Source organism: Rhinopithecus bieti, unplaced genomic scaffold (genome assembly GCF_001698545.2).
Source record: "Rhinopithecus bieti isolate Rb0 unplaced genomic scaffold, ASM169854v2 scaffold_3040, whole genome shotgun sequence".
NCBI lineage: Eukaryota > Metazoa > Chordata > Mammalia > Primates > Cercopithecidae > Rhinopithecus > Rhinopithecus bieti.
In genome coordinates, this window is record NW_016804657.1 from 3,994,605 (window position 1) to 4,007,874 (window position 13,270).

General features: G+C 36.5%; 1 protein-coding gene across 2 annotated transcripts in view; it reads left to right on the forward strand.

The window, feature by feature from the left end:
* Positions 1-13,270, forward strand: part of MAGI3 (membrane associated guanylate kinase, WW and PDZ domain containing 3) — a 299,696-nt gene that overhangs the window by 205,746 nt on the left and 80,680 nt on the right. For both annotated transcript variants that reach the window (XM_017869748.1, XM_017869749.1), the window contains exons 6-7: positions 1,892-2,066; positions 5,845-5,924. In XM_017869748.1, coding sequence (XP_017725237.1) covers positions 1,892-2,066; positions 5,845-5,924 — 255 coding nt within the window. The remainder of the gene's footprint in view (positions 1-1,891; positions 2,067-5,844; positions 5,925-13,270) is intronic.

A 13,270-nucleotide genomic window follows, 5' to 3' on the forward strand; every position in this document is an offset into this window, starting at 1 on the left:
TTTTTTTTTTTTTAAATTTATTTTTTTGGAGAAGGAGTCTCGCTCTGTCGCCCAGGCTGGAGTGCAGTGGTGTGATCTCGGCTCACTGCAAGCTTCACCTCCCAGGTTCACACCATTCTCCTGCCTCAGTCTCCCGAGTAGTTGGGACTACAGACACCCGCCACCAAGCCCAGCTAATTTTTTTTTGTATTTTTAGTAGAGATGGGGTTTCACCATGTTAGCCAGGATGGTCTCTATCTCCTGACCTCGTGATCTTCCAGCCTCAGCCTCCCAAAGTGCTGGGATTACAGGCGTGAGCCACTGCACCCGGCCAGAGAATTATTTTCTTTTTACTGAACTGGGAACATGTTTTTATGTGGATGGATATGATCTAATAGATAAAGAAGATTGGTGATGCAGGAAGGAGAGTGAAAGAATTGCTGTAGGCAAGAGAGGATGGGATATAATTTATAATTGGAGGGTGAGCTATGGCTAGGAGTACAGGCAGTTCTTCCATAGTAACAGATGGTGGAGTCAATGGGCACAGTTGTTGTGTAGATGTGATGGTGGGAGTTTGTGGAAGTTTTCTTCTGCTTGCTTCTGTTTTCTTAGTGAAATAAGACACAAGGTCATCAAATGAGATGAGGGATAAGGGAAAAGTAGTGGATGGTTTAAGGAGAAAGAAGGTATGAAATAATTATCTTGGAGAGTGTCAGAGTGAATCAACTAAAGAAATATGCTATGATCACCATGATCATTAAATGCCCACTTAAAGTTAGTGATCATGAATTTAAAGTAAACTTGTCAACATTGCCTGTATTCAGCTGCATATGCTGACATGGAGTAGGTGGAGAGTAGGATTTAAGCAGAGTTCTGATTTAGCCAGGCAGTATTATGAAGTAAGGTTAGGGCAAAGGAATCAGGAATATTTACAAGGGAATAATTATAGTGGTTCATCATGGAATTTAAGTTGGGTTAGCAGGGCAATGGGGAAATGGATAGAGGATAAAGAATAGTGAAAGGTAGTAAGTAGTAGGGCATAGTTAGATAAAGGATGGTTGGAGTTGAAATACTATAGAGAAGGATATCTCAGGATATATAAGATCTTTCTCAGATTCTCTGAATCTGGCCATTGCCTGTAATTTGAGTTGTCATAGTGATATTACATAGCATCGTTTAAGTTTTAGAAACAAGTTTTAAGTATACGAATTGTGAACTCCCTAGACAGTACCCAAATTTTAGTATTCTTACCTACATTATGGGCCTTGGGACTCTAAAAGGATTTTAATATTACTAAATGGAATTATATTTAACAACAGGAACTCTATTGAGTGTAATTTTTAAAAATTACTATTATTTAAAGGCCAGTGTTAAATGTGTACAAAGTAGCTTAGCATAGCAGGTAAGAGCATGGACCACTTAGATTCAACTCATGGCTTTGCTGTTTATTGGCAGTGTAATTATGACTAAGTTAACCTCTCTGTGCCTTAGTTTTCTGAGTCTGTAAAACAGGGAGATTAATAATGGATACTCAACTCACAGGGTTGCTGTGATGATTATGAGTTAACTTATAGAAAGCACTTAAAATAGAGCCTGACACATAAAAGGACTACATTAGTGCTGCTGTAGCTGCTGTGGCTTATTAGGATTTATACTGAATTAATTCTAGTGTTGTTTTTTGCTTCTTTCCCAGACTAGCATCAGAGGTGCTATACAGAGTTAGTTGTCAATGAGTAAGGGAAAAGAGTTGAATATATTGGTTATTTTAAAATTTATAGCAGAATGTGGACATAATAGATAAGAAATTTGCATATTTACGTATTTGGTATTTTCTTTAGAAATGAAAAGTGCTGTTTGAAGAAAAATGTAACTTTACCTACTTTTCACACTCTTCTGTTTTGAACAATGGCAGAAAACAGAGAGAGGCATTCTGAGTCATCTGACTGGATGAAGACTGTTCCAAGTTACAACCAAACAAATAGCTCCATGGACTTTAGAAATTATATGATGAGAGATGAGACTCTGGAACCACTGCCCAAAAACTGGGAAATGGCCTACACTGACACAGGGATGATCTACTTCATTGAGTAAGCAAATGTCTCTATCTCTTCTAATGTGCCCTAACACCTTGAGGATTGCCTAAGATTTTTTTAAACCCCATTTTGGACACAAACCTTTTTCAGAAGACTCATTTCTTTTCTTTCTTAAAAAATAGTTTTCATAAAACTGACAGTTGATTTTAATCTGATTTAATCTGACACTTCATTTTATTTGACTTGGATAAAGGAATAGTGTATTTGACTTCTGGTTTTATAAGAGCAGGAGGATTAAAAACAGTTCATCACGAACGGTGAAAAATGTAAAGAATAAAGGGTATTTTGCTTTGCTTATTAAAAAACTTTTAGGTAGATTGTCCAGCTTAATGAGGATTTCAAGAATTGTCATCATGAGTAGGAACATATTATTATCTGAATTAAATATTTTCAGTCTTGGAGTTTGAGTTTGATGTGTTCAGGCAGTATAGTTGAATGATGTAGGAAGAAAATATCACTTGATGTCAGAGTAATTGGTACAAACTTAAGTTCACAAAAAACACTACTTTTATGAGAAAGCACTATTAATATAGTATTTATAGAGAATACTGATTACCACATGTATTAGATCAACCTAAAATTGTATGTTGTTTGTACTAGAGAATAATATTATGCAAATAATTATTGGAAGTTTTATCATGAAGAATTTTTATGTTCTCATGTAGCTGTAATTCTCATCTTAAAGTAATTCGCCCAAAGGTAGAATATTAATGTAGTAAAGTTATGGAATATAACAATTAAATAATGGTTAAAATATTTGGGTCTGGGTACTACACTCAAAGAACATATACTCAGAAATGAATTTGTAGTGGGGATCTTGAATCTGTTTCCTTAGATATTCGCAATTCCGTCCCCTTCCAAAAGAGTGAGCGTATTGCTATACCAAATAGGATTCTAGTTTTTAAAAGACATAGATCTTCGGATGTGTAGCGTTCTTTTTACTATAGATTGCACATTATTGATGAGGTTATACATTTATATAAACATTCATGACCACAATTATGTAAAACAAGTACAACCAGGTGGTATATTCTTCTTTACTGACAACTTTAAGGGATTTGTTAAGGGAAATTTAGACTTTTGACTTTCATGCTGACTTTAGAGCTAAACCCCAAAATAAGGTGTAGAGTCATTAGAAGTAGCTAAAATATCTTTGAAAACAGATTATGAGACATTTAATCTGATAGTACTTCACCTTGCAAACAGGGCTAAGTTAGTAAAGTAAAGGGGAGAAGAATTTTTAAAAAGAAATCTTTTTATAGCTAAATATATTTAAATGGATTAAAGATCTAAACATAAGACCTGAAACTATAAAAAGGAAGAAAACACAGGGAAAAAGCTTTACGACATTGGATTTGCCAAGGACTTCTTAGATGTAACACCAAAAGCACAGGAAACAAAAGCAAAAGTAGACAAAAATGGACTACATCAAACTTTAAAATTTCTGCATAGCAAACCAAACAACAGATTGAAAAAGCAATATATAGGAGAAAATATTTATAAACCTTATATAATAAAAGGTTAATGTGTAGAATATAGTTAAATATTTGCTGCTAGATAAAGCTGTTTTGTTTGGTATAATCAATATGGTTGATCTGTATTACTGCTGCTGTTGAAAAATGCAACTGTAGGAAAATAATGTTCATATAAAATAGCCCCTATGGATATTTCTTTTCATTGGAAAATGTTGGGTAAAATTTTAGCAAATTGCCTACATCTGCTAATTTAGCAATAAAATTTTGGATCATGGGAACCTAAGTTAAGCTTTTCTCAAGTAGCAGTTTTTAGTTTGATTTAGCAAGGTATTTTCGTGTTGTTGTTATTGTTATTGTTGTTTCCTGACAATCTGTATGGCTCCTAGGCCCCTGAGTTCTCATCCCTTTCATTTTTTAAATTTTTTCTCAGCAAAAAACTTTTAAGTTTGGGGAGATTATTTCTCTAATAGCATGAGTAATATAGACTTTCTAGAAACAATCTCGCTTTTTTTTACAGAAATTAGCTATTATTCGGCATAGTTAAAAAGTGTTCTGACCGGGTGCAGTGGCTCATGCCTGTAATCCCAGCACTTTGGGAGGCCAAGGAGGGCAGAGCATGAGGTCAGGAGATTGAGACCATCCTGCCTAACACAGCGAAACCGCGTTTCTACTAAGAATACAGAAAACTAGTCGGACGTGGTGGTGGGCACCTGTAGTCCCAGCTACTGGGGAGGCTGAGGCAGGAGAATGATGTGAACGTGAGAGGCGGAGCTTGCAGTGAGCCGAGATCGGGCCACTGCACTTCAGCCTGGGTGACAGAGCGAGACTCCATCTCAAAAAAAAATAAAAATAAAAATAAAAAAAGTGTTTCTGTTACATTCTACCAGCTAATATTATACCTGGCAATGGCTGCATAGCTCTGTAAGTAGGTCAGCAGTTAGTAAAGGTATAGAAGATATGATTAATTCCCTGAAACCTTATTGGCTTCATTTTCTAAGAGTGGTCAAGGTACAGATTAGTGAGTTTATCTCATGTTAAACACACTCAGGAAAAATAACTTGTTTACATTCATTGTTACTAATTAATAACAGTTAATTACTTCAGTTAAGTATGACATGGTATTCCAATAATAACTTTAGGCAAGAGAATCACTTGAGCCCAGGAGTTCAAGACCACCATGGCAACATAGCAAGGCCTCTCTACAAAAAAAATTTTTTCAGTTGTTGGGCATGGTGGCGCACCCCTGTAGTCACAGCTACTTGGGAGGCTGAAGCAGGAGGATCACTTGAGCCTGGGAAGTCAAGGCTGCAGTGAGCTGTGATCATGCCACTGCACTCCAGCCTGTGCAACAGAGCAAGACTCTATCTCAAAATAATAATAATAATAATAACAATAACTTTAATTTATATTTTATTCCCTTTCTTTGTATTTTCTTCCATGACTTTTTCTTTCTTTAATATCCTTTTATTTCAAATATTTAAACTAACAGTGTTTGTCCACTAAGCAATGAGATAGTTTTGTTTGGGCATTAGTATCTGCTGCATGGTGACCTGGTCTGAAACTAACTGACTATGACATATAATGAAATTAAACACATACTGCTCTCTAAAGTCATCTTTGGCCTATATCATAAAATGAAGCCAGGAGCAGGATATTTTATTCTTCCCTTTTTTCCCTGTGTGGATCGTGCTGATGAAAACTTAGTTTTGTAGAGCAGAATTTATACCTGTTGCTTTTACTTGCATGTGGCAGAAACGGCCACTTTAAAACTCTTTATTTTATTCTCTTTTATTTTAAAGAGTCCCTGATGGCTGGGGCTCTATCTGATTGTTTATTTATCTTTATATTCCAACTCCCAGCACAGTACCTACATATCACAGGCATGCAAGAAATATAGTACTTTTTGAAGGGAAGGAGGAAGGAGTTCAGCCAGTGAGCAAACAGGGTTTTCAGTGCAGTATTGTTGGCTAGGTAATGCACTGTATGTGGCTGTGCGCCCATCTTTTGAAACATTTTTAACTGCTTAAATAGTGTCTGTTATTCCATACTTGGCATTTTAGGCCTTTTCTAAAGTCTTGATTCTCAAGTTAGTGCCTTAGCATTACCATTCCTTTATGGAAATTTTGAAGTAGACTGAGAACAATAGGGTTAATGAATGAATATGAGGAATACAAATGGTGCTCTAGGAGATTAATGTTCAACCATCATATACCTTTTAGTCACTTTTAATCTTTACTTTTGAAATAATTTTCTCCTCCTTTATTTTACTGTTTCTAATTAAAATTTTTATTCTACAGCCACAATACCAAGACAACCACCTGGTTGGATCCTCGTCTTTGTAAGAAAGCCAAAGCCCCTGAAGACTGTGAAGATGGAGGTAGAGATTCAGAAACTTATTCTATCATACTTATTCTCTTAATCCTTTCTTGCTCTTCTTGCTCCAGTAATGGGTTTTCCAAAACCCTAAACAAACCATAAAGTACACAAGCAAAAAAGCAGTGGGTGGATATCATAATCAACTGACTGTGGTAATTATGTCATTACATCTAACTTTATGAGAGATTTCATTTCTTTTCAGGATTACCTAACTCTCTATAAAATAGCAACAACAACAATAAAATACATTTGCCCTTTCGTTGACATCTGTCCTGAAGACAGACTTTTAAAATTCTAAATAAATATTTAAAAATTAGGCACATCCTCAACCATAAGCTAGGTTTATCATGTCTTTTGAAGTTTTTAAAGTATACTTAATTTAGTATACATTACAGTAGATATGCAAGTATCTATAGCTATTCCTTAGCCATTTACAGCAGCAGTAGAAATTCAATGAAAGTCTTTAATATAGGCCCCACACATATACACACTTACTTTTACTGCTTAAAGGAAAATTATTTCTCTAAGAATCATCAGATAATAGCACTTATCTGTCTTATATATTATAGATTACATTTAACAGTATAGTTTTGAGCTGGGTGTGGTGGCACATACCTGTAGTCCTAGCTATATGGGGAGCTGAAATGGGAAGATTGCTTGAGCCCAAGAGTTTGAGATCACAGTGAGCTGTGATCATGCCGCTGCACTCCAGCCTGGCAACAGAGAGACCCTGTCTCTAAAAACTCATAAATAAACAAAGTTTTAAAAAGAGTAGAGTTCTGTAAATAAGTATAGAATTTATTCCATCCAAAATTGTTTACGATGTCTTTACCTTTGCAAATGAATAAAATTTGCATTTGTTTTGTATTACTAATCAGAAACTATGTATTAATTGGTTTTTAAAAATAAGTGGCATAAAATGAGGCTCACAGTAGTCCTCCTTGTATTGAAGTCCAATCTGTAAAAAGAAATTAAACAGAATTTCCACATATATTGTTCAGCATGATTATAAGGGTTATTAAGAGTATTCTAGGAAGAAGCAATCGGAAAATTGAATTGTTTAAAATTCTCTCTACAGTGGCATCAAAAAAGTTAGATAGCTTGGAACATATCTTCTGAACAGTGTGCAAGTTCTCAACACTAAAAACTACAAAACATAATTGAAAGACATTAAGGAAGACTTAAAATAATTGACAAGAAGCTGGGCATGGTGGCTCATGCCTGTAATCACAGGCAAGGTGGATGGATCACTTGAGCCCAGGAGTTCAAAACTAGCTTGGGCAATAGGGCGAAACCTGTCTCTACTAAAAATACAAAAACTCACTGGGTGTCGTAACATGCGCCTGTAGTCCCAGCTACTTGAGAGGCTGAGGTGAGAAGATCGCTTGAGCCCAGGAGGTTGAGGCTGCTGTAAGCCGTGATCATGCCACTGCACTCCAGCCTGGGTGACAGAGTAAGACCCTGTCTCAAAATACTGCTATGAATACCTCTATGCACACGAAGTAGAAAATCTAGAGGACTAGATAAATTCATGGAAACATACAACCCTCCTAGCTTAAATCAAGAATAAATAGAAATCCTGAACCAATAACTAGCAGTGAGATTGAATCAGTAATTTTAAAATTGCCAACAACAACAAAAAGCCCAAGGCCAAATGGATTTACAGCCAAATTCTACCAGACATTCAAAGAATAATTGGTATCAATCCTACTGAAACTATTCCAAAAGATTGAGAAAGAGGGAATCCTGTCTAACTCTTTCTATGAAGCCAGTATCACCATAATACCAAAACCAGGAAAGGACATAACAAAAAAATAAAACTACAGACCAGTATCCCTGATGAACATGGAAAGAAAGACCCCAGAAGCAAGTGCAACAAAAACAAAAATAAATGGGGCCTTTTATAAACAAAAAAGCTTCTACGCAGCAAAAGAAATAATCATAAGAGGAAACTGACAACCTTCAGAATGGGAGAAAATATTTGCAAATTATGCATCCAACAAAGGACCAATATCCAGAATCTACAAGAAACTCAAACAAATCAGAAAAATTAATAAATAAAACCCACCAAATAATGCCACCAAAAAGTAAAAAGTAGACAAATTACATGAATTGACATGTCTCAAAAGAAGATATACAAATGGCCAACAAACATATGAAAAAAAAAAATGCTCAGCATCACTAATCATCAGGGAAATGTAAATTAAAACCACAATGAGATACCACCTTATTCCAGCCAGAGTGGCTATCATTAAAAAGTCAAAAAGCAATAGATGTTGGCATGGGTGTGGTGAAAAGAGAACACTTATACACTGCTGGTTGGAATGTAAATTAGTACAGCCTCTATGGAAAACAGTATGGAGCATTCTTAAAGAACTAAAATTAGATCTACCATTTGATCCGGGAATCCCACTCGTGGGTACCTATCCAAAGAAAAAGAAGTCATTATATCAAAAACTCACCTGCTTATGTATGTCTATCATAGCATAATTCATAGTTGCAAACATATGGAACCAACTTAGGAACCAACCTAAGTACCCATCAAATGATGAGTGGATAAATAAAATGTGGTATTACCAGGTGTGGTGGCTCACACCTGGAATCCCAATACTTTGGGAGGCTGAGGTGGGCAGATCACAAGGCCAAGAGATCAAGACCATCTTGGCCAACATGATGAAACCCCATCTCTACTAAACATACAAAAATTTGCTGGGCATGGTGGTGCACGCCTGTAATCCCAGCTACTCGGGAGGCTGGGGCAGGAGAATCTCTTGAACTCGAGAGGTGGAGGTTGTGGTGAGCCGAGATCATATCACTGCACTCCAGCCTGGCGACAGAGCGAGACTCCATCTCAAAAAAAAAAAAAATAAAAAGAAAAAAAGACAATGTGGTATATATATATATACCATGAAATACTACTCAGCCATGAAAAAGAATGAAATAATGTCTTTTGCAGCAACTTGGATGGAGCTGGAGGCCATTATTCTAAGTGACTCAGTAATGGAAAACCAAATACTATATGTACTCACTTATAAGTGGGAGCTAAGCTATGGGTAAACAAGTGTGTACCAAGTATGGGTACACCCACTACTTGGGTGATGAGTGCACTAAAATCTCAGACTTCACCACTATACAGTTCATCCATGTAACTAAAACCACTTATACCCCAATATAAATATACATATATTATATATATTATATGATATATGCAATATTTTTATATATAGTAAAATAAAATATACTGACAATACTGAAGATTAATGAGATTTTAGAGCAACTAGCGTTTTCATTTATTGTGAGTGGGGACACAAAATTACCTGAACATTTTTTAGAACTTTTGACAGTTTCCTATGAAGTAATATCTAAAGAGAAATGAAAACATATGTTCCCNTGACTCAGTAATGGAAAACCAAATACTATATGTACTCACTTATAAGTGGGAGCTAAGCTATGGGTAAACAAGTGTGTACCAAGTATGGGTACACCCACTACTTGGGTGATGAGTGCACTAAAATCTCAGACTTCACCACTATACAGTTCATCCATGTAACTAAAAACCACTTATACCCCAATATAAATATACATATATTATATATATTATATGATATATGCAATATTTTATATATAGTAAAATAAAATATACTGACAATACTGAAGATTAATGAGATTTTAGAGCAACTAGCGTTTTCATTTATTGTGAGTGGGGACACAAAATTACCTGAACATTTTTTAGAACTTTTGACAGTTTCCTATGAAGTAATATCTAAAGAGAAATGAAAACATATGTTCCCCAAAAGACTTAACTAGAATGATTATGACAGCCTTTCTCTTAATAGCTCAAACCTGGAAACATCCCAAATATCTATCAAGAAGAGAATGGATAAACCATTTGTGGTATATTCATGCAGTAAAATACTACTCATGAGTCAAAAGAAAAAAGTGTTGATAACACTCAACAACATGGATGAGTCTCAGAAACATGTTGTAAAAGAAGCCAGACACCAAAGAGTAGGTTCTCAATTATTCATTATTTAAAGCTTGAGAACAGGCAAAACTCATGTATGGTAATAGAAATCAGAAAATGACTGGGGAGAGTAGAAGTGGGGTAAAGTGGGGTAAAGTGAAGTGGGGTAAAATGCTGTATTCTCCATCTTAATTGAGGTGACAGTTACACAGGCATATCCAATTGCCAAAACTCACTTTTTGTAATTGAACAAGCACTCGATTTTTTTTTTCCCCCAAGACGGGGTCATGCTCTGTCGTCCAGGCTGGAGTGCAGTGGCGCAGTCTCGGCTTACTGCAACCTCTGCCTCCCAGTTTCAAGCGATTCTTCTGCCTCAACCTCCGAAGTAGCTGGGACTATTGGCAGGTGCCACCACGCCCAGCTAATTTTCGTATTTCTAGTAGAGATGGGGTTTCACCATATTGGCCAGGCTGATCTTGAACTCCTGACCTCGTGATCCGCCTGCCTCGGCCTCCCACAGTTCTGAGATTATAGGCATTAGCCACTGCACCCAGCCAGATTTTTTTTTTTTTTACCATTAAAAGGGCACTTAAGAGTTGTGCATTTTATTGTTTGTAAATTATACCTCAATTATTATTCTTTTTTTGAGACGGAGTCTCTCTCTGTCGCCCAGGCTGGAGTGCAGTGGCGCAATCTCCGCTCACTGCAGCCTCTTCCTCCTGGGTCCATAGTAAGTTCCTTCTTATGGTGAAATCAGCCATTCTAAAGGCAAAGTAGAATATATAATACTATAGAAGTTGACTTTTTTGATCGTGAACATGGTATTTGTCTTCTAGAGCATGTCCCTTTTACTGGCTTCCATTCTTTTTTCTGGTCCCTAATTGTTTCAGTTCAGTTTTCTACCTTTTCTTGTTTTCTTTTGTAGAAAATATTTGTTCTCATAGCTTTATCATAAGTTTACTATAGCCTGCCCCATTATCAAAATCTCTAGTATTGTCCTTTGTTCTGAATTATATTTCTGTTTCCTCTTGCTTTTGAGTCTTTGTTTTGATTTCCCTACTAATACTTCAAATAAGCTTATTTAAAACTAAATTGACAACTTTCTCCTCACACCACCCCGTCCCTCTTTCTGTCATATAGGTACCGTTCTCATAATGATCTATGCCAAAATCTTTGCAATTATTTTTACCTGTTCCTCTCTTCTTACTCTACTTCCTGATTTAGTTTTCACGTCCTGTTGCTTTTTCTTTTTTCTCTTTTGCCAATATATTATTATGCAAAAGTTTCAACATATAGGAAAATGAAAAGAATCTTACAGTGGACATGCATATGCCCACCACTAAGATATTACAATTAACATTTTGCTACATTTGCTTCTTCACATGATTATTTATTTATTCTTTCTCTATCTGTGCTTTTTCTTTTATATCTTCCTTTCCATTCTCCTAATCACTATACACTTGGATTATTCTTGGTCTTTCTTCCTCCAGTTATTTCTCTCTGTTTAATATATCTTTTGTGCCAGTGGTTTCCAAAATGATCGTACTCAAACTATCCACTGGTAACCAGTAGAAAATATTAGAACTAATTTTTCATAATATTGTTACTGAAAGAAAAAGAAACAAACTAAGCTTCACTACTATTTTACATACAGATTGGTAATGGCATTCTTACTGATTCCGTGTTGGATTATCACAGACTCTAACCAGACTGCCTTGAGGGAGGAATGGGTGTGACACCTTTGCTCTTTTTTCAAGGACACTGTGAAATTTTACAGTTGATTTGTGCCCAGTTAAGTGGATTTATAGACTAGTTATATAGTTTTTAAACCAACCTCACATAAAATGTCACTTTAAAAGATTTCTACAAAAACACTACTGATTGAAGATAATACAAATATGCAAACCCAGACTAATAGCAAGAAAGTGGAGGAGCTGATACTGTTTGTGTGCCATATATGACCATATATGAGCTTTTTTCAACTTCATCAAGGTAAAAATCATAATTGTTTATTTAATCACCTCCTTTAAAACATCTATTTTGTATATGTTTTATTATATACATATTAGAAGAGGGGCAGATGTCAGATTTTTTACTATAAAGACTGCATGATCAAAAAACCTTGGAGATACTATGTAAGACCAAATTAATCTTTCTAAAACTAATTTTCTAACTGTCTCTCCCTTGCTGTCCATTGTCAGTCCCGACTTCTTGGTTAAGTATTAAAGATTTTTTATAATTGAATCATATTCCATATTTATTTTTCAAAGTATTCTCATGTCATAATCTGACATGTTTTTTGTCTTTGCCATATACCCATTTCTTCTGCCAGGAACCAGTCTTGTTTCCAGTGTCTACCTGGCTCATACCTATTATCCTTCTAAACTCCAGTCTAAAGTATAATTTCTTTGTAGCCCCTTCTGTCATTTTCTTGCAAGTCAGAAGTAGATGTTGTCTCCTCTGTGCTCAGTAGTACCATATGACATGTCCCTCTTGTGGCACTTATTTTTTTTTTTTTTTTTTTTTTTTGAGACGGAGTCTTGCTCTGTCGCCCAGGCTGGAGTGCAGTGGCCGGATCTCAGCTCACTGCAAGCTCCGCCTCCCGGGTTCACGCCATTCTCCTGCCTCAGCCTCCCGAGTAGCTGGGACTACAGGCGCCCGCCACCTCGCCCGGCTAGTTTTTTTTTTTGTATTTTTTAGTAGAGACGGGGTTTCACCGTGTTCGCCAGGATGGTCTCAAACTCCTGACCTCGTGATCTGCCCGTCTCGGCCTCCCAAAGTGCTGGGATTACAGGCTTGAGCCACCGCGCCTGGCCGTGGCACTTATATTGCATTGTAACTAGATACCACACTCAGAGTAGTGATTTTTGACACATTCATCTGTATATCCTTTCAGTAGAGACTTGTGTTATTCCCAGACCCTTTATTCCCCGAAAAAGTCCACCAGAATCCAGAGTCAAAGCCAAGCGGCAAGGATCTTTAATGCAAGTTCGAACTTGGTCCCTCTGTTTTACAACATACAAGAGGGCCCCGAATGATGCATGTGGCCGCTCTTTATAGCCCGATGCATACAGGATATGCAAGGTTACAGAGGTACAAAGGAATTCTTTTGGTTGCAGCATTACAACTGGTAATTGGTTAATACAATTAACAGTTTTCCATTTGTTCCCGCGCTTTTAGTAAAACTACAAACGGTTGTGATCTTATCAGGGGCTCTCTAGGTGGTGTTTCTGAGATGTGTGGGGGGATGTGTTTGTGTTGGGCTCAGGAAGTTGGGACAAAATAGGGGATTGTGTTTGTACTGGGTCCAGGACTAAGATATGTGGCAGACACCGGTAATTAGAGCAGGACAGAGACTTTCACAACGTTTGTCCTTACAATGT